Source organism: Odocoileus virginianus, chromosome 27 (genome assembly GCF_023699985.2).
Source record: "Odocoileus virginianus isolate 20LAN1187 ecotype Illinois chromosome 27, Ovbor_1.2, whole genome shotgun sequence".
Classification (NCBI taxonomy): Eukaryota; Metazoa; Chordata; class Mammalia; order Artiodactyla; family Cervidae; genus Odocoileus; species Odocoileus virginianus.
The window spans coordinates 25,095,486-25,117,394 of NC_069700.1; the positions used below are offsets into that span (position 1 = coordinate 25,095,486).

The following is a 21,909-nucleotide window of genomic DNA, read 5'->3' on the forward strand; positions in this document are numbered from 1 at the left end:
GCAGGAAAAGAAAACAGTTTGGCTGCAGGACGCAAGCCTGACAAGCTGGTGAAGCCGAGTGCTGAGACAGCCCTGAAACACACATGGTACCCTGCATACCCAGAAAGCTTCTCCATCATCGAAGTGCTAGCCTGACTGAAGTCACAAAAGGAGTTGAGCAGAGCAGGGCTGCAGGCATGTGCTCCAAGCCTACAGGAAAGGAGCCAGATCGTGGGAAAGAAAAGGCAGGGCTTTCCCCTTCTCACACCAGCTCAGGACTGGTAGGTGGCCAGCACTGACCAAAAGTGTCCCAGTAGCAAAGATACAGATGATGGCTTTGGTCTCTCCTGGAGAGTAACTATGATTTACTTCCCTGGGGCACAGCACCCAGAAGCTCTTAGAAACCCATTCATGTGCATTAGGTAACAGATTTGCAGGTGTACTGGCAAGGGAGAATTTGCAAAGCTGAGTGATAGAGAGTATAAAACCACCAGGCTTGTTCATTTGAGGACCCATAAGATACTTTAGCTACAGATTTACCCAGCTGCCAACCAAGGCAAATAACCTCTTTATGTTCAAATATCTAATATTCTTCTCCCATAAGAGGACTGATCTGGCCTGACTTGCTATTGACCTGCTGATACCAAGCACCACAAGGTATCACCCACCCTATATTCATCCAGTAATTATCAAACTGGTCTAATTCAGAGTGAAGCTACTAGCAGTGGAACTTGGGGTCACCTCGCAGAACTTTAGATGTCTTCCAGAATAAAAAGTCAGAAGACCTTTCAGGAAATGGTACCTCAAAAAATTATTTCTCCTGTGGCAGCAATGACATTTCCGATATAAGCACTTACGGAGAAGTAGGTGACATTGGTGGTCCAGTGAACCACCATCCCCATCATTCATCTTTGTAAGATTTTTCCCCTCAAGGTCAGGCTGCACCTGTACCTTGTTTTAACCAATAGAATATGTAAGAAGTGACTCTACTCCAATTCTGAGCCTTCAGAAGCCTTACAAAGGCCTGAAAGTTCCCACTTTTGCACCCAAGGGAACCCTGAGCTGCCACATAGGAAGTCAGGCTCCACTAGAAAAGGTCACTTGGAGAGGGTGAGGCTCTGGAACCAGCTGTCGCCTCCTTCCTGCCGAGCCCAACCTTCCAGTCACCCCATGAAGGCATCAGGCAAGGGACTGAGACCATCATGCATGTTCCAGCATCAGCTGCCATCTTACTGCAAGAAAGACCATAGAAAACCCATCCAGATGAACCCCAGTCAACTCACAGAGTTGTGAGAAATAATAAACTGGTGGCTGTTTCTTTCTCTTTTGTTTTTGGTCTTTATTTTTTTTTTTTATTTTTTTTACTTTATTCTGTACCAGGAAGCTTTGGGGATCTTAGTTCCTTGACCAGGGATCAAACCTGGGCTTCCTGCAGTAGAGGCATGGAGTGCTAACCACTGAACCACCAGGGAATTCCCTGGTTGCTATTTTAAGCCACTGTGTTTGGGGATGGTTTGTTATTTAGCAATAGATAACTGACAGAGCAGCAAAAGAATAAAAAGGCTTCTGACTGTGTAAGGTGATTTACTTTTTCCATCCTCTGCACAGCCAATAATACCCTTCCATCAGTCTCCCTCCTTAACTCAGAACCACAACAGTAGAATATGACACCGCTGAGCAAGATTTCATCTTACTGGAGAAGTTCTTTCAACAGGACTGCAGTTGGAACCGACTGCATACGTGAAACAAAAGATCCTAATAGAAACTGATGTTTGAAAGAGTTAGGCATCCAAATGCATTACTGTAGCTGCTGCTGCTCCACTGACTTCTGCTGGCGAACATACGGCAGTACCTCTTCAGAGCTAACTTGCCAACAGAAGGTCAACATGCCTTGCCTAAACACAAGGCTGACAAATTTGGGATCTTAAGTATGATGTCATGTCTTAAACTGATAAGCTGGCAGAGAAAATAAATGACATTTCGTAAAGATGTGTACCATTCTCATGTTTATGCTACTTAAGATGAAGGTTCTAATAAGTCATCGGCTGTGTTCCTTTAAAGGGAAGTTTTATAACTGAGATGAATCACAACTGCAAAAGATCAAAGTTAAAAAACATCAATGATGCCATGGGGTACTTTTTAATCTTGTAATGAGTGATGATCATGTGCTCTTATGAAGTTCGTCCAACTGCCAGCGCCAGATGTGTATATTAAGAGAAGGAGTTGTTTGTGATGTGACAGTACCCGTTCAGCTGCCAGAGACAGAAAACATAGAAGGATGAAACCTTTCTGATTTTTTGATTGAAAAGCAAGCCTTGGCAGATGGGCTGATAAGCGGGGCCTCCGAGGACGGCATCAGTGCCCTAGCATCCTCTCTTGGACTTTGCTGTGAACAAACTGTTCATCATCAGTTCTGCCCAGCTGTCCCCAGGCAGCATGAATACCTGCTCCGGCACAATTTATAATACTTATTAGTGTCATTTACTAATGAGCAGAAATTAGTAAAGCCATCTGCAAGAAAAGAAAAAAATATTACCCGAGAGAACAGAAGCTAGATGGTATCTATTTCCTGGAAGTGTACTCTAAGCAAAAACTACAGCAAACTTCTGACGCTGAAACTGATGTAATAACAGCTCATGCTTACTGAGCACTTACTACCCGACAGTCCCTGGGCTGTGCATTTTAGATACATGACCTCACTTACCATCTTTGCAGCAACGGATGAGGAAGATACTATTATTAGTCTTCTCACTATATTATTAATTATTTTTCTCACTTTAACTGAGGCCAAGAGAACTTAGGTAACTTGCCTACCACCACACAACTGGTGAACGGTGGTGTCCTGGGCTTTCAATCCAGACAGCCTGATACAAAAGCCCACACCCTTAATCACTGTCCTGTTGCTGAGTAAAGACCCAACCAGTTAACCCGGAACCTGTCCTTGTTCAAACAGCTCATCTGCCGGAAGTAGCCTTTTCCAATTATACTGTGATCTTCTGAAGAAGGAGTGAAATTCCATTAACAGGTATCAAGAGAGTAAAATACTCAATCCCTTCAAACTTTTGCAGTAATAAACAGATGTACACTCTTTCAATGACAACCATTACTTACAGAATTAAAATTTTGTGGGAGACGATTCTAAAACAACTGCATTCACTGTCTTTTTTTTTTTCTCCCTTCAGGAAAGCCTTTTCCTAAAGCTCTTCTCTGTTAATGGTTGAGACAATGAGCCACTTTGAAGAAGTCTAGAACAGTGGTCGGCAAACCACAACTTGTGTGCCAAATCTGACCCCCTCTCCATCTATTTTTGTAAATAAAGCTTTATTGATATGCAGCCACTACCCTTTGTTTATGTATTGGTGAAGGCTGCTTTTGAGCTACACTGGTAGAGGTGAGTCCCTGTGGCAGATATCATTTGACCCAGAGAGTTGAAATCATTTCCTACCTGGCATGTTACAAAAAAGAGTCTGCCAACCCATGTTCTAGAGGATTCTTCATTTAACATTATATACACACCTATCAATTAAAAGCCTTCAACTCACAGTTGAAGGAAATTGAAAATCCTGGGCATTTTCCACACCGGGGAGTCTCAAAACTAAAGAACAATATTGAGAAGAGGGTTTTACTTACAACATTCAATGCTCAGAAGGCCAAGAGCAGAGCAGAAGGAAATAACCCCGTGCTGAGAATACAGGTTGTAGGATTAAAATGTTACTGATACCAGACACAGCCAGACACTGAGTTTGGCCAGTCACCCTGTGATGTCAGAGAAATGACATCACACTCCCACAGATATTTTTGGTTTGTGAGCAGATCTAGGGCAGTGGTCCACCACTCGATTTCTATATCTGCTTCTCCCCAGCACCTTCAGCAGCATCAAGCCTAAACCCAGGTCACATGCGTACTGTCTGCTCTATCCCTAACTCTCACTGCTTTCAGAGCACTTCTCTGTCTTCACAGGGACTGGGCCTAGCAACTGTTAATTCTGCCAACGGCCTCCTGGGAATGAGGTGATACTACCCTTGCTTGAAAGAGAAGTGACTCTCCCAAAGCTATTCTACCTCCTTCTTCTGTCACGACTTTCAGAATGAGGCAGCACTCGCCTTCCCCGGCTTCCTCTCCCAACCATCATGTCTGAGCATCAACGTGTGAGCATCTGGAGATATACACAGAGACAGAGACACATACACACACACACACAATGATGGTTTTTCCAAGAACTGAGAAAAGCAGCTGAGATCAGCAGGAAACATCTTTACAAGATAAGTATTAGTCGTGTTAAACGTGAGAAGACTACCATCCTGCTTGGTACATTATTAAGAGGGATGCCCCTGCCTTTTCAGGAACTAGGGGGCTAATCAGATAAAATGCTAGATGTCTTCAAATCTTAAGCCATCATTCCAGATGGACAGCAGTCCAGAAAAGTCAGGCAAAAATCCGAAATCAGGCCAGAGAGCCCTATGCTGATCCATTCACCTGCACTGCATGATCGCTGGCCCTGAGCACCAGAGACGGGGCAACCAGAGACCTGTGTGTGGCCACCGCCTAACAGGACACTCTTAACCTGAGCGGACAGAGCCAGCACTCCCAGTGTTGGGAAACCTAGAAGAACGGCATACACATGAAAGGAGGAGAAAAGAAAAACCTCAAAGACTGACTTTTCAGGCAGGAAACCTCCCTAGTTTGGGCAAGCAGTCAGCCTTCGTGAGAAGAGACAGTGGCGAGAGGAGCGGAAGGTAATACATCTTCCCATCGCTCAAGGACAAGCGGCCCCAGGGGCAGAGGGGAGGCAAAACTTCACCAGCCCTTTGCTCTCAATTTTAGGGGCAGAAGAGCTATGCCATTGTCTTGGCAGGTGTATCATTATATAACAAAGATTTCTGCCAGCTGTCCCTCCACCACAAGCCAAATTAAACTCTCAAAACACAAAGGCTACATCTCCAATGGATTCACTCATCAAAGGCAGAGTTCTGTATGATGTTTCCATTGGCACGGAATTTTTAAGGTTGTATATATTAAATAATCTTTAATCCTTAAACATATTTAAATTAGGCTCTGGTAAGTATGTTCAAATCAGTTTTAGGGGCGGAGGGGGGAGTAAACTTGTTTTAATTTAGATTTAAGAGGAAAATGATATTAGCCCAAATGGATGATGGGCACGGCCTTCAAATGATGCTAGTTCAACCTTCCAGATGTCCCAGGAGACAAATAAACCAAGGTGGATTTAAATCTGGCTTGACTCTATCTGCTAAAGAAACTACCTATGGCAATTACTAGAACATGAGCAAACAACAGTGTTGTAACAATCAAGCAAGTTATCATTTGCAAATAAATTCTTTGTAATTAAGCAGTGTGCTCTCTATAAAGGGAATTGAGTGGGCGAGTTAAAAAGTTAAAACACATTCTTAGACCATGGGAAACACACGCAAAAGCTTTTTGACTAAGCTCAGGACTTTTCAGTTTATTGTTTTCTTCCTCAGCTCTCGTGGGGCTGTTCTGCCTCATCTATTGTGTCCAGTGGATGAGCAGAATTTTTTAGCAAAAAAACTTAGAGTAACGGAAATTCACAAAGTTATGTTGGGCTTAGCAATTTTGAGGCAAAGGTGAAAAGTGTAATTTGATTTTCCACTAACTGTGAAGATCTAATTGCCCCTCGTAAAAATACATTCAGATAGCAAACTTGGCAAAGAAACTCTTCACGTGAAAGTAGCACTAACTTATCTTGGATAAATTCCTCACAGGGTCTCCACAAACTCTATTCCCATTTCCAATAGGAAGGCAAGCACTTACTTCTGGGTTCCCGGGGTCCATCCACTGTGACTTTAATAGCTCTGTGATACGTGGCTACTTGGGGAGGATTTGTGAAGACGGTTATGGTCAAGGTGAAACTCTTGCCTGCAGATAGAAAAAGGAAAATCCACAGTGAATATAAAAAGACAGTATTGATGATAAGATGGCAGTACTAATGTCTTCATAGGGTCGCAAAGAGTCGGACACAACTGAGCGACTGAACTGAACTGAATGTCTACATTGCATTTAAGCATCTTTGAAGAAGTAACCAAACATGAACAAGGGTCAAGACTCCTTATTCTAATGAGAAACCCTCTGATGGCCATTTTAGGGAGTCACTAAGATCATGAGCACAAAAGTCCTCATCTTCATGGCAGTCTTGGACAAGGAGGCTCCAACTTCAAAAAAGAGTTACTCAGTAGCAAGAGCTCTAATAGAAACAAAAACTCTGGACCACTTGAAGAGGGTTCTCTCTGCTTTCAGTTTTTCTACAACATCAGGAACACATCCAAGCAGACAATTTTAGAAGTCTTTATTTAGGATTAGGTCGTGACCCCGTGAGAGAACAATACTAAATCACTGTTGATTATGCTATTGACTTCACATGGCTTTAGCATTTCATTTGCTTAACTGCACTACAATGAGAAGATGAAAGAGTAAGATTCTTATGGGAATCATTTTAACAGGAGCCAGTGTCTCCCGTCCTGGCCTTAATGTGCCTGTGGTATGATGATTTCATCATTACTGGAACAAAGTTTCTCCCCTCCCTGCCCACCCCTTCCCTAACATACCTCCTCGTCTAAGAGCAATCTTGAAATGACTCCCTGACAGTAACTTATTTTTGGCTAAATGTACATGACATCTCCCAATGTAAATATGAACGCTTGCTTTCAGCAGAGGGTGTGCTTCACTGAAAAAGTACATTTGATGTTTCAAATTAATGAGCTAAAAAAAGGTGATGAAGGCGGGGGTGGGTTGGGGGGGGGTGGAAGGGGGAAGGGTGGCAAAAATGATGGGGAGAAGTTTGGGTGCAGATCTGGCTGTTTGCTTTCTCCAGAAGATACCAGACTGCTACCCAGAGTCACTGACAGTTGTAATCAGTTAGATTTGCGACGGTTAGTCATGTCAGATAGTCAAAACTGCAAACTGTTACAAGACAGGAAAAGGTGGGCGTGAAGCAGTGACTCAATAAAACATTCAGCAATCTCAGGCCAGAGAATTCATTTCGCCTGCTCCTGGGACGGAGCTTTGAAAAGCTCCTTTCCTTTTGCTTTGTTTTTTTTTTTTTTGTTTTTGGTCAAAGACTGTTTTTCCCTTTACTGAAAGCAGAGAGTATGAAATCAAAACACAAATCTTAAACAATATGTAGCAACACAGTTTAATGCAATCTTTTCAAAGCTTAATATGGAACAGGTTGTAGAGGAGGCTTAATGTAGAACAGGTCTTTGGCTGTCAAGTCTAGTGAATGGGTTTTCTTTTCAACCCAGACCATGTAAGTTCCTAAAATATGTTTAAGACACATATCATTTGTTACTAGGCATATATAGTTTTAAGTCTCTTTGGCTACCCTGTGGCCAAGAAGGTGGAGTGGGGGAAGGAAAGAGAGAAAGGCAGGGGGAGGGAAATGTGAGGAAAGTGAATATTGATTAGAAACCTCTGAAGTACCAGTCACGTCATACACATTATCTCATTTAATCCTACCCACTCAGGTTTATCACCCTCATTTCACAAATAAGGAAACTGAAGCTCAGAGAATCTTACTAATTTAACCACACAACTAATAAGTGGAAAAAAATCAGGATCTGAAACCAAGTCTTCCAGACCCTAAAATTAATGCTCTTCTTTTCGACTTTGTTAGAGAACATTTTTAGACACTAATAGGTAATTTATTGCTACATGTGTCCCAAACAGCTCTATCAGACCAAGAAACAAATAGAAATCTACTAATGAAGTATGTCAGCCAGAATGATGAAATCATCTATCTTTAAAGTGTCACTGATATTCTGTATTTCATCCATGATATACTGAATGTTACATGGATTTAAGAAATTTAATTATCTGGTTAGGGAACAGAGGATTTATTATAAACGTTAAGACTAACCAGAAGAATAAGGCAGCCAGGAGTCTGAACTACTCACAGAAAACTGAAAGTCTACAGAAATGGAGATTAGAAAGTTGAGTTAGGAAGCCACTGGATCCAGATTAGGACCTTAAAACAATGGGAAGATCTGGAGGAGTGAACAGGCTGAACTCCTAGATTGAAACTCAATTTGCATTAAGCCATTAAAAAACAAAAAAAAAAGATCCATTCTGGGTTGGATCAATGGCTTATGAGCCAGGACTGTGTTTCTAACAGTGCTTCAAGAGTGGTGCTTAGAAGACAGTTGTCATCCATGGCACGAATCTTCATAAATCAAGGATGTACACATCTCAATTGTCCTTAATGATTCTTAATAACCACAAGAGACAGTGCCAATGAATCTACCTAAACCATTTCTGAGAATATTGCTGTTTGAGACTTTCACAATGTACTCTGGATATTAAAATGCATTGATGCTTCTCCACAATTCATAGAAACACCTCACACAGGAACAAAGGAAGGTGAAATATAAAATTCACCATCCAATATTCACAACAGAACTGATTTTCTATAAAGACTTCATTTTAAAAAGTTGGGTCTGAGAGAAAGGAAACCAATATGAAAGTGTGACTGAAGTCTTCTAAAATCAAATCCTAAGAATCAAGATGTACTTTAACAACTAAAACAAAAGCCAAGGAGGTTCCTCCCACTTCTCACTGCCCCTTCAGAAGCAATATGAACCTAATGGTTCCAGAAACTATCACCCAACTAGGTCATTTGCTCTTGTCCCTATAAACAGTGATACATTTCTGAAGTCAAATGTTTATATGAGTATTCATGACTTACTCCCTTAAATTTAAAAAAATTTTCCAAATCCCATTGTTTACTACTCTCCATAAGTGATAAAAAATGCAGGCTCTTACTTAGGGAGCTAACACTCATTAGACAACTAACTGCAGCATCCTTAGCTTCATCTAGGAACTAGTTCTGCAATATGTCCTCAAGTCATATATTTTCTGAGATACACATAGGACCTGTCATTGAAAGACAGTTCCAACCTGGCCCGAGGGGCTGTCAGAAATAGTGGGGAAAGTTAAGACTATAGGCACAGATTGTATCCGGAATTGACAAAGTACCATGCTCTACACACTACAGGTGTGTAGAAGTGCTTGTAAATTAAAAGCAACTCGCTTCATGTCAAAAGTGAGGAAGCACACCAAGAAAATTTAAAGACCAGAGTCACTTTCAATACTTTGCTTGAAATATAAAGGAGAAAAAGAGAAAAGACAATTGAAAAATGTAAGCCACTCTCCACTGAATCCAAGTTTCACCAATGCTCTACTCGTATTCCAAAACACTTCCAAAAGCTGTGGTCCTCGGATAACCCATAATGCCAGAGTAAGTAGCAACGTGACTGCTTTATAAATTGAAAACTGTTTTTTTAATTCCTGAGAGTGTATCTTTCTACCGATGAAAAAATGTAGCATTTGAGGAACTTGCTGTTTTTTCATTTTTTAATGCTACTGAAAATAGAAAATGTAAATAGCTGGGCAGCAAATACAATGGCAGCATCTTGTTGACCCAGACTTAAAAACTTGAGAGAAATATAGAAGTGTGAAAATCAAAGAGGAAGCTGGAAAGGGGCTGTTAGAAAGCAGGTCAGGTACACAGGCAGGTTAAAGGGTTTCCTGCCACTGAAGAACTGACCCATTTTTTTTTTCAAAAGAGTAGTATCTCATCAGTATTCTCTGTCCTTTTTCCCTCTTCATTTCAGCTTGATATTACTGTTTCCTTTCATATAATATTAATGCCCTGATTTAAAAATCTATTATTAGTGATACATCAATTTTTCTTTCTCTCTCCACTCACTCCCCCCACCCCCAATCTAAGTCTCGAAGACAAGTCTGGACCAATTTCTCCATCCTGCCTCTGGCAGCAGACTGTGGCATTTCAGATCCTCCACCAAGTCCCGGCTGCTTCAAAGGAAAAATCCTACTTTCTTCAGTTAAGATCATAAGAAATATAGGGGGAGGGGGTCAGCTCTGTTTGGACATAATTACACTTCATCAAAAGAAGCTTTCTTCATCTTCCATGCGTGAAAAGTCTGCAAGCAGTTAAGTCTGTCTTTTTTTTTTTTAAATATAAAAATTGCTATTTGGGAAACCAGCCAAAACTCAGAAAGCCAATATAGTAAAACAGTGCACACCCTTTGTTTCTCTTTGAAGTTTCTTAAATAAATATGTTGAAGGTTTACAAAGCACACTATCACTTTGCCATAGTTTCTTCTCAAACTGATCAGAGAAAAGTTATGCAGCATCTGTATCATACAAAGGCAAGATAAATGAAAACTCTAGTTTGTATCTGTAAAATGATGTATAGCGCCTGTCTTCTAAATACTAAAATTCAACAAAGTAATATTACATGAGAAGAAAGATGCCCTTCAGAAGATACAAGTAAATCATCATGTTCAAATTTCTCTTGATTCTTACTAGAAAAAAAGAAATTTGAATTGTACAGTGGGCCTGCACAGTAACGGAGGGGAAAAATGAATACACACACATACACACTTTACACCTAATCAGTCAAGAGTGAGATAAGATGTATCTTTTTTTCCTTTTAATGAAAGTGAACTAAACCTGATGCAGAGATAACCCCTTGAGTTTTGATTCTACCAGAAGCTCTCATTTTATTTCAAACCTTCAGTGACAGTATCTCATTAGCATGCATCATTTTTTTTTTAAAGTTAAAAAGTACAACTTCTTGGCCCTGTTCCTAGAAAGTAAACTAAAACTACTCACCGGAAACAGTCTTGCATGAATTTCCCTTATCAAGTTTTTACAATGGTAATAATTTGACATCTGATCCAAACTAAAGGGCAATTATTGGACATGGTTTAAAAATTGATGCTTCTCATTTCCTAACACAAACCTAGGTTGAAGTCATTCCACAGGTCTTTATAATTTATTTATAATTTATTTCACTGCAGTCCTAAAGTGGTCTATTTTCCCTCTTCTCATCAAAATACTTAAAATGGAAATGTCAGATTCAATCAATCAGTAAATGAACATAATACTTCTAATGAATGATGATTAAAAGTCTTGCCACAGAATAAGTAAATAAAAGCCAAAATCTGGTTTTCTTTGAGACCTTTTTAAAAAAATATTAACCGCATTTATGAAACAGCTACAAAAACCCTAAAAGGGATTATTTTCCCTTTTATGATCTTTTTAAGGATTCCTAATATTTGAATGGGAGGTATGGATGGTGGAAACTCTTAAATAATGTGGAAATATTTAGAGTCCCGATCATTCATCTGTCTAGGCAATTCCACATAGTCATTCTAACATAAGTAATACATTATTCACTTATTCAAATGAAAAGCCTTCTATAAAAGCCTATGATTTTTAAATAAGTTCCTATAGGAGTAAATTAAATCCTACAGAGGTAACATATGTGACAAGTGAAGAGCATTATGCTAGCTGTCCTTGCTACAACTTAGAGCAAAATTGATATTACCAGGAAATTGATCCAATGCACCCCCTTTCCTTTGCCCTTTGCCACTGAATGTACGCAGTTATTTGGCTCCTCATAACTCAGAACTTGAACCTCCAACTGTTCTTCCTTCCACTTCATATGCTCACACCCAGTGAAATTAGGAACTGGGCCTTCTGAAAACATTGTTTGAATTTTCAATATCATAAAACAAATGAAAAAGGCCTGAGTACTCACTAAAACACTCAACCTCATCTGGACGTATTTAAAGAAAACTTTCAGTAATTCTATTCAGTAGAAGGTGCTGATTTGTATACAGACTTAGCCTACATTTCATCAGAGGATCCTAACGTGTTTATTCCACTATCCATATGAAAAATCAGAGACCTACCTCTTCCACTCCGGCCGACAAATCTCAGATCGTTGAATCTTGCCACTTGGTTTTTCATAACAGCAGAGGCATTTCGGAGCTCAGCAGAATAATTTTCATCGTTACCCGCCATGACAGTAACCACAGTCCCATCTGGTACCTCTCCGAGGGCAACCACCTACATAAAACAGGAAAGACAGCAGCAATAATGGCATATCAGAAAAGCTGAAGAACTGAGAATACAGTCTCATCGTAAAGGATGCACTGTATCAAGACTTAGTGCTCCAGACCAGGAATGGCAGACAGGAACGAGGCATCTGCATACGGGTTCGGATGCCACTTCAAACAGACCAACGTTTCAGGGCCCACCCATTTCAAAGGCATGCAAAAGTTTCCTTCATTTGTTGTTGGACTCTTCACAGAATACATGTACATTTTTATTAAATCCCCATGTTAAGTTGTCCATAGGAATTATGCCACAGAAGGAAAGCTGATGCCCCATGTGCAGACTGCATCATGCATATTAAGGCACCGCCTGTCTGCAGCCTGGAGCACCCTGAGGTGTGGTCTCAGCCAGATCATAGGGCACCCCCCCCCCCCGCCCCACAAAAAAAGGAAGTGTGGTCCGCTCTATGGGAGAAGATATTTAGGGGGAACCCTACAGTTCCTGACTACAGGGAAACCTAAATATGGTGTCTTATCCAGAACTACACTTCATATCCTTACTCTGAGCTGGATATTCAGCATTCACTCACACTGCAAAGCATGACAGAATGCCCACTGTGCGGTGGGACCCAGTGGAGTATACAAAGCCGTCATGAGCTTAGTCTAGGTACAGGAGTAGAGACACGTAACAGGCTGAAAATGATCACTGACACGAGTGGCACAGACAGAAAATGCACCTTCAGCCAAACCTCTGTCTCATCCTATCTGCCTCCTCATAAGGAGGAATGACATACTTGCCTCCTTAATCTTCAGCAGTTAACCTGCAGCCAACTAACTCAGGAAACTCAGGATCCAGAATAATCAGTCTTTGAGGCTAATAAACATTTTCACTGCTACCAGGGAACACACTTTTAATCAGGGTCGGCTAATTTGCAAATAGGTGCCTCTGATTAACATGGAGCCCGGAAGGGACTGTCGGTGCAAAGTCTTTGCTGTCATACATAAAACACACTATTCTTAAACCTATTACCAAGGGCCTGTGTCTTAATAATATCCTTTCTCGCAGCTAACTTCCAGGATCCTATAATATTCAGATGATTTCCATCTCTTACTCATTCGGCTTCCAGATGCCCTTGCGGTGACTAAGCCATGGCTCCAACTGCAGTAACCCCACCATCCTCCAATGACAATACCCATGTGTGCCTGCCTGTCTGGCAAGTATTACCCTCATCCTTCTGTTCCTCCCTCTTTTGTCAAGATGTCCATAAAGCCAACCAAAGCATTTAATTCCGTGCTCCCAATATAATTTGTACATAACTCTCATTAAAGCAGATTTCTTACAGCATGATGAAACAGACATGATCACTATAGTTTAGAGCTGCCTTTCCCCCACCAAGGAAGCCAGCTCCAACACCCCTCCACTCTGCCCTTGGCTCCAGCCAGGGAAACAACGCAACAAACAAAAGCAAAAAAAAAAAAGTCAATATTTTTTTCACCTTTACTGTTCTTTTAGGCTGTTTCTCAGTTCTATGCCTCCTTTAGTACTCTGCTATTCGGTTTAAAATCTTAAAGCTGTCCTCAAATTATAGAACCCACTTCTACAGCATCCCATTGTACTCAAATAATCCTCATTTCAATGTACATATAGGAATGGCCATCTTACTCCCTTTGATATGCTAGCCCAAAGCTAAGAGATTCTCTCTAGGGGCCCAGATTATATGAGACTAGAAATTACAAGAGGCAAGGGCCTTCATCTGCCTTGTTCACCACTCTATGCTCAGCTCTCAAAACCATGCCTGACACAGAGTAAGTGTTTGATAAATATTTTTGAAATGAATAAATGAAAGAGCTCCATAAAGAGCATCACGTCCCACTGCCAACAGTCCGTGAAAGAACCAGTTAAAATTTGAGTCAGCACTCCCAGCTAGAGGCAATATGCCCTTGCTCCAAACTAGTTTTCTGACAACTTTTTCCGTCCCAGAGGAGAGGGAATCATGCCCACTGTCCTTTACCCGGAATATATGGTTACTCTATTCAATCTGAGAAGTCTCCCAGGTCAAGGGTAAATCCCATGAGAACATGACTTCCTTCCTGCATACTTGATCTAGTGCCTCAAGCAGCTACTGAACACAGGTAACGTTGTACCCCTGATGGGGGCAAAGTACTCATCAAATTTTCAAAGTCACAAGGCCAAAAATGTGCACATCTGAAAAATACTGAAATAACTGACTGTGTTTGCCAGTATTCATTTGAATGCTTGACATTTTTTACACTCAGCATATTGTGTTTTAACACCTGCTGTGTGGCTTTCTATGTCAAAGTAAATATGGAACCAGTAAGTGTATTAATGAAGGCAGAAAAGTTGGGACTCCTTAGAAGAGAATTAATGCACCAAAAATCAAGAGGCCCCCCTCTTTCCCCCACCTCTGTTACCCTTCTGCCATGATTGCAAGTAACTTCATCTCCTGAAACTACAATTTTCCAATATATGGAGATAATTTTTTAAAGTCTGTAAAATGTAGAAGATATACCATAAGTATAGAATATAATTATAATGATGTGCTTTTAGTAAGATGAGCAGGCTAACTTCTGTTCCAAGTCGGCTGTGTGCTAAACACAGGCTTTTCCTTATAAGCACCCTTAAAGGGTTCCATTCAATATGTAATTCTTTACTTCATGTCCTGAGATGTTTTTTGGTGTTGTTGAGAGATATAGGACAGCTGATGAGTTTCACTCCAGGCTGGCAAAATTTCTGGAAAAAAAGTGAAGAAATCTGCCCCAATATAAAGATTTTTTAGAGCTCTGGGACATTATTATTTTACTGCATATTTTTAACATAATGGATTTTTTTTTTTAGTTAGAAGAAAAGGAAAATTAATTCAATATGGGAAAATATGAAAGAAAAGATCCCTAAGAGTGAAATACATAAATCCATTTTTCTTTGCTTAAGCAGTATAATAATGGCCATATTAAATAATGGTATGTTTTATGTATCACATTTAACAACAAAACAAATAGGTCATCACAAATTGTGTGAGTCTTCTATGAGGCTTATAACTTGGCCTGGAAAAAAAATGCTAACTAACAAGATATAGTGATAACTTTTCCTGTTTTGGCTGAATTCTATTTTAGTAGCTAAATGTACTGGTTTTGGGGGGTTTTTTTCTGCTATTCACTCTACCAAATCAGATTGACTAATGTTTTTCTGAGGGAAAAAAAAAGGGAGATACAGAGAATATATTTGACTTTATATCAATCAGAAGTGTAATTATATGTTTGAGGGTTTAAAAAAAAAAAAAAGAAGTAGATCTCTGAAGCTAAAAAGTTTCCTTTGGAGATTCTCAACTGTGTTTATCTAAAAGAAAACCAAAAGAATCAAGAAATTTTTACACATTTCATCTGCACCAAACCCAAGCAATGGAAAACATTTTAAGGGGTAGAGAGCAATCAAAAATCACCTTTTAACTAGTTAGTTTAGCACTCAAAATTTTGTTTCCACACCACCCAATACAAAAGTTCTGTTCTGCAGAGAATAATCTGTGATGAAACTTTAACAGTTACTTTTCTAGGTGCTTTTCAAACATAAAATCTACCAATTCAAGAAACTTCATGGGGAAGAGGGAAGTAATTTTGTGTCCTGACATTTCAGAAGAGAAAGAAGTTCCTTTATTTAGCACACCTCACCGATAACTAGCATTTAAATCACATGATACAGAGCTTGTGAAAAATAAAGTAAAAGGATATTTAACTCTAAAAACGCTATTGAAAATTTTTATGAGGGTTCCTCTGACTAAATCTGTGAGCTACTCTGAGAGAGGAACAATGGAGAATTAACTCAGGCCCTTAAAATTGTTTTTGTGGTCTTATTTTATGGAAATTTAAATTGCTTATGACATTTCCATAGACAGAAGTCAAGTCTTCACTAATCAATTACTCTTAAAGACCAATATCACTTGGACACACTGTACTTGCAGCAAAATTGAAATATAATTATTTTTCAAGATAGAATCTGACCAAATCTATCTTTGGAATAAAAAGAAAAGTAAGGGAGTAATTGCAGAAAGGAAAAGTTTTATTCCTATGGCAAATATTTAAAGGCAACTTTAAATAAACAATCACAAAGTTTCACAAATATTAGTTACTTTTAGACTCTAACCTAGAATTCAGAAAAACCTGATTGAACCATAGAGAAAAGATTAAATACAATATAAAATAGCATTTCTTAATTTTTATACTAGATGTCAAAAAGAAATTTGATGGGAATTATTTCAGTTTAAGCCAGAAATTCACGAGCCATGTATCAAGCTGATTTAGAGCATCAAACAGTGGATATTCTGGAATTCTAAAAAGACAAAAACAGCAATGCCAAAGGGATGAAAATAATGAATGACATTTTATCATGCCTGTTTTCAAATACAAGTTTTTTAAATTTTTTATTTCTTTTTCATCTAAAACTATTTGTTTCCATTACCTGACCATTAAGTTTTATATATACTCAATCCTAAAATTTTTAATTTTAAATAATTTTTCTTGCATCTAAAGGCGTAACATAAAAATAAGCCTGTCTTCAAACAACTTGAAATCTATTATGATGTACACAGTTTTGCACAGCAACTCAGAGTAGGTTTAGCAAAGTTTTAACAGGCTTAAAAACCTGTTTTCTTTGTTTGGGTATAATTACATTAAAAAGACACAAACATAAAATCTGATCACTATGTAAGGAAAATACAACTCATTATGTCAAATAGGTATTAGCTACATACTTGCTTATGAAGAGAAAAATGGCCAATGATGTCAAAAAAATTATTTTCAAATAGAAATTGCTCCATCATTTTGAAACCCTACTTGTGACAAATACTGAAAGGTATTATTAAACATGCAGAATTAACTATGAACAATATATCATATATCGAAAAAGGTGTTTTCTTTCTTTAACACTGCCAGAAAAACATATGATCCGGGTAAATATACAGACTAGTGTCCACTAACTTAAAGCAGTGCAATAGTCTTACACTACTTTTAACTTTAAAATACACATCTGGACTTAAAATTTCTGCATTGTGTTTCAGCTTGAAGCTATTTAAAGCAACTGAGTTACGAACCCCAAACACCAAGCTTCAGGATAAAAATGCTGATAGACGCCTAACTTACAAGGGTGCTACTGACTACAGGGCTAACATGTTCTCCCCACTATTTCTACCTGACCATTAACTAATACAATGAATTTGCATATCGCTTTCTCATCACTGCAACTACCCAGGACAGAAAGGGCCTGGGATCCTCTAATAGTATGCCTTAACTATTTTAAGCTTTCAGTGACATACACCTGAGAAAAACGTTAAAAATATTTATTTCCATTTCCTTGACACCTGGGAGGACTGAACATTTCAAAACTGCAGAACTTTGTTAAAAATATAACGCTAATAAACAACTTGGTGTAGTTTAAAGCATACAAGTTGTTTTTGCACTTTTACATGTCAGCGTATAAATGAATTAAGTACTCTCGTATAATTCCAAAACAAGATCAGATGAACAACGCCAGTACATGACATGTCTTAATGCAATACACTACCAATATCATTTTGAAGCACTGCTTTAAGTTAACATATCAAAACACAGTCTACTGAATTCATTTCTGATCTTCTACTTTGCAGAGCTCAGTGTCACAGGCATAAAATATGGGCTCAATAAATATTATATTGATTTGAATACCAGACTTCTCAACAATTAAGTTCTATATTAAATATATTTACCTGTCTGCTATCTACCCAACAACACTATAATTTACTTTGTACATAGCTCTGAATATGATAGCCAAATTGCTGTCACCACTTTTAAAACTGAGACTTCTTCATATTACTTCTTTGCAGATGTATTTGATTATGTTGCAAGAGTCTAGAAAGTCTACCGCTCACAGGCTTTTATCTCGAAAGTAAGGTAAAAAGAGGTTGATTTTACTAACATTCAGATGAAAACAAACAAACAAAAAATACTGTCAAAATCTGGATGTTCCGAGTATCTACACATCCTTTTTCAGTAGAGACAAAACTTCTATACTGAGTGGATGTCAGCTGTAAGCCACTATTTGAATTTTGTTAAACACAAGTTTAGGGAGGTGGGAAAACATGAGTCAAGTTTTAGGTTAATTCAATTTATCTTTCAGTTAATACAAATTAAAACATTCAATTTAATATGGCCATGTGTTATCTATGGTTTTGTTTACTGGTTAAAAGTAAAATTACTCTATAATTAAAAATAAGTATGATGAAAAACAGAGAAAGCAATTTATTTTCAAAATAATTTTAAAAGGGTGGTAGTGAGAAAACCTAAAGATAGCCAAAACATCTGAGAACAGCTCAAACTAAATTGCATTCTATCTTTATGCCAAAAAGAGCCTTTCTAGTCAAAGTATTAATGCTCAGAATCAATTCAACACCATAAATGCAAGAGTAGAGTTCAAGACATTATACCTTAAAACCATGTTTAGCAAAACTAACGGAATGCAGAATATCAAACATCTAGAGCCTTAATTTTTTCATATCCTGACTTCTGGCATTTTACATATATAATATCTACTTATTTTTATTATTTGCAGTTTTCGTCCAGGGCTTTTTGTTTGTGTTTTGAGGGGATCTGTGGGGGAGGGAGAGGTGGGTGGAAACAAATTTCCACTCTCACATAAGGCTAAGTAGAAAATTCTGGACCCTTGGACGATGAATTGTAAAAGATATCTCTCACGTGAAAATCCACATTTCTACGATTCACCTATATTCTGAGCTTTCCATATTTCAAGGAAGGAACGCTTAACCTTCAAAATGGGTGGTTTATAAAAGGAGAAATGGGACGGTTAAAACACACACGTTTCTTGAGCCAACTGCAAAATGAAACTTGCCCCAGAATGCAACATCCCCTTTCCATAATAATTCATTCTGATTCCTGCTCTGATAGAAGACCTAGCGAGATAACCAGCTCTAATTGACCTGGACTCCTCTTTCGTTCCACCCCACCCACACACGGAATCTGAATTGGTGCGTGGGGCAGGGGGCTGGTCAACAGCAGGGAACTGCCAGTGGCCCGTGGGAGTTTGGCCCCAGGGTCCACAAGGGAGGAACTGGCGGGATTCCTCCCTCCCCCCTCCCCCCCACCCCAAGGCCTGGTTTACCCTGCTCTCCACAATGCCAGAACCCATGGGACCCAGGCCCACCTTCGCGGGTTCAGAGGCTAGACTGGACCGGAAGCATCTTTCTGCGAGCCCTCTCCTCCGCGTCTGGCTCACCACCCCCTCCATCCCAAGCGCCTAATCCCTTGAGGAGGCAGGGCCGGGTACCCAGTCTCTCCTGCAACCCGGGACGCTCCCGGCCCTGGGGGCTCTGCGAGGGGGCGAGGGCTGCCGGGGACGGGGGGACCCCAATTGCATCACAGAGAGACTCCGGACCCTCAAACCCTCAACCTGCCGAGCCGCTGCCCGCGACTCGGGACTGCTGACATCCTCCCTCCAACTAACGGGCCAGGCGGACCGAGGAGGCCGCGGCGGGACGCGCGGGGGGTGCTCTCCAGCCTGGGAGCCACTGCCTCGGCGCCCAGGTCGCTGACCCGAGCCTCCCACTACCTCTCAGAAGCGGGAAGGACCTTTGGGGTCTCAGTCCTTAAAAGAAAGAATAAGGCGAATCTCAGTGTCACCTCAGTTTTCCAGGCGGGCGAGCCGAAGGCATTTCGCAGGTTTCCCTTCAGCCTCGCGGCGCGGCGAGCCCCCGCCCCCTCCCCTGGCCCGCGCCGCCTCGCACTCGAGGGTCTGGCTCCCGGGTCTCCCGGGCTCCCCCGCCTCCGGGCGCGCGGCGACCCCGGCGGCCCCGCCTTCCTCCGTAGCGGGAATCGGCGCGGGTCTGCAGGCTGAGAGGACGCCCCCGTCCCGTCTTCCCATCACTCGCTCCTCGGGTCCCAAAGTTTGCCCGGACCCTCTCGGACACCCGTAATGCGGCCCACGCGCCGCCGCCAGCAACCGGCACCCGGCGCCCCGCCCCGGGCGCGAACGCCCGGCGCCGGCACCCCACTAGCAGCGGCCCCCGAGCCCGGGAAGGGCCGGGACAGCCAAGGCGCAAGCCGGTCAGAGAAGGGGGCGACGAGACCCGCGGAGGGCGTTCGGGTGGGAGGGGATGAGAGGGTAGGAGCTCGCGGAATCCCGAGGAGGGGCGGCGCGGCGGCCCGCGGTGCAGGCTCGGCCGGGATGCCGGGGACCAGGGCGCGGGAGTCTCAGGGGAGAACGCCGGGTATCCTAGCCCCGGAGGAGTGGGGGGCGGGGTGGAGCTCGTCCCGGCGGCGGCGCCGAGAGTGGGCACCGGGGGACTCCTGGGGGAGGGGAGATCGGCTCAGAGGAGTGGGTCGGGACGTTGGCCGGGAGGCTCGAGGGGTGATGAACGGATAGAGGGGGACACGGGCGACGGTGGTGGCTGCGCGCACAAGTTGGAGTGGGAAGGATCTGTGCGGGATCACTAACGCGGCGAGTCCAGCTGGGGGGTCCCGAGGAAGAGGGCCAGACAGGGGTCCCTCAGGTCGGAGCCACCGAGGTAGGAGCCTTTGAGGCCTCCCGGGTCGGGACCCGGGCCCCCGCGGGCTCCGTGACGCCTGCGGGCAGGTCCCGCGGCGCCGAGCCGGGGGCGGGCGGGGCGGGGGGCGGCCGCAGTTTCTTACCTTGAAGGCCACTGGCAGGGTCTTGTTGCAGCGCCAGTGCGAGGGCAGCACGGAGCACAGGAAGTTGGGGCTGTCGGTGCGGACGAGTTCGGCCGGGTGGTCAGCGATGATCTCCACCATGGTGCGGTTGTCGTGCGGCGGCCGCAACCGGGGCACCGCGGCCGCCGCCGCCGCCGCCGCCGCCGCCGCTGCCGCCGCCGCCGCCTCCTGCTGCTGCTGCTGCTGCTGCTGCTGTTGTTGCTGCTGTTGTTGCTGCTGCTGCTGCGCAGCCACCACCGGGCTCACGTCGCTCATCTTGCCGGGCTGCAGGCTGCTGGAGGGGGGGCTGAAGCGCCGGCTGGTGCTCGGATCTACGGGAATACGCATCACAACAGCCACAAGTTAGCGAAGTGGCCGGGGGAGGGGGAGGAGGGTGGAAATGAGGGGCGAGGAGGAGGAAATTGGGGGGGTGGAGGCGAGACGGGGGAAAAGGGGCTGGAGGTGATGGGGCTGAGGAGGTGAGAAATCAAGTTCGATGAAGCCGACTGCCGGGCGGAGTCTGACGGGAGCCAGCGGCGGCGTTGCAGAGCAATCGGCTTGGCGGGTGGGGAGACCCGAGAGGCGCAGGTCTTGACGGAGCCTTTGGAACACCCCGGTGGCAGCTGCGAACGGGCACCGGGACGTGTCTGGCCGGGGCAGGCGGGAGGCTTCAGTCTGCAGCAACTTGGAGTCGGGTCCCCTGGGGCACCGCGTCCTGGGTGCGCTGGCGCCCCCTCCCAGTTCCAGTCCGGCGGTGGAGCCCAGTGGGTTCAGCAGTCCAGCCCCGAGGCCAGGATCGCCGCGCGCTGCCCGCCACCGCCGCTCCGCTCCGCTCCGCGCCGCGCAGCTACCCAGCTGCAGGCGTCCGCGCCGCCGCCCGCCCGCCCGCGCCGCTGCCGCCGCCGCCGCCTCCTCCGCGGCGGCCGCCGCTCCCCCCGCGCCGGCTGCGCACTCAGATTCCTCCCGCGGCGGCTGCCAGCCCGGCTCCCCGGTCCGGCTCCTTCCTTTCCCTTCTCCTCTTCTCGCCCTCTCACCGCCACCTCCTCGCATCCACTCCCTCCTGCTCTTTGCAAAGCTCCCCTGACCCTCGCGCTTCGAGGTGCCAGGAGGTAAGTCGCGGGCAGCGGATCTCGGGGCAACGGATCTCGAGGCTGCGAATCGCAGCCGCTGCCGCCGCCCGCCGGCCACGAGAAGGAGCCCCCGGGACGCCGCGCGCAGCTTCGGAAGCCGAGAGAGGCGGCCCCGGGTTAGCGGGATCTCGCCGGGTCGCGTCTTCTTGCTTCTCGCCCTCTCCTCCCAGGCCAAGGAACCCCCTTCTTGGTCTAGG

The 21,909-nt window shown here is 43.3% G+C and overlaps 1 protein-coding gene across 5 annotated transcripts in view; it reads right to left on the bottom strand.

Annotated features, from left to right (window-relative positions):
• RUNX2 (RUNX family transcription factor 2) overlaps positions 1-21,402 on the bottom strand; it is a 250,764-nt gene extending 229,362 nt beyond the window's left edge. The window contains exons 1-3 of one of the 5 annotated variants that reach the window (XM_070456355.1): positions 20,565-21,402; positions 11,733-11,889; positions 5,770-5,874 (exon numbers count right to left, since the gene is read on the bottom strand). In XM_070456355.1, the coding sequence (XP_070312456.1) occupies positions 5,770-5,874; positions 11,733-11,889; positions 20,565-20,930 (628 nt within the window). In that variant the 5' untranslated portion in view covers positions 20,931-21,402. The remainder of the gene's footprint in view (positions 1-5,769; positions 5,875-11,732; positions 11,890-20,564) is intronic. The other 4 variants (XM_070456354.1, XM_020884875.2, XM_020884872.2 and 1 more) reach the window with 4 other exon arrangements.
• Between the last annotated feature and the right edge of the window lie 507 nt (positions 21,403-21,909).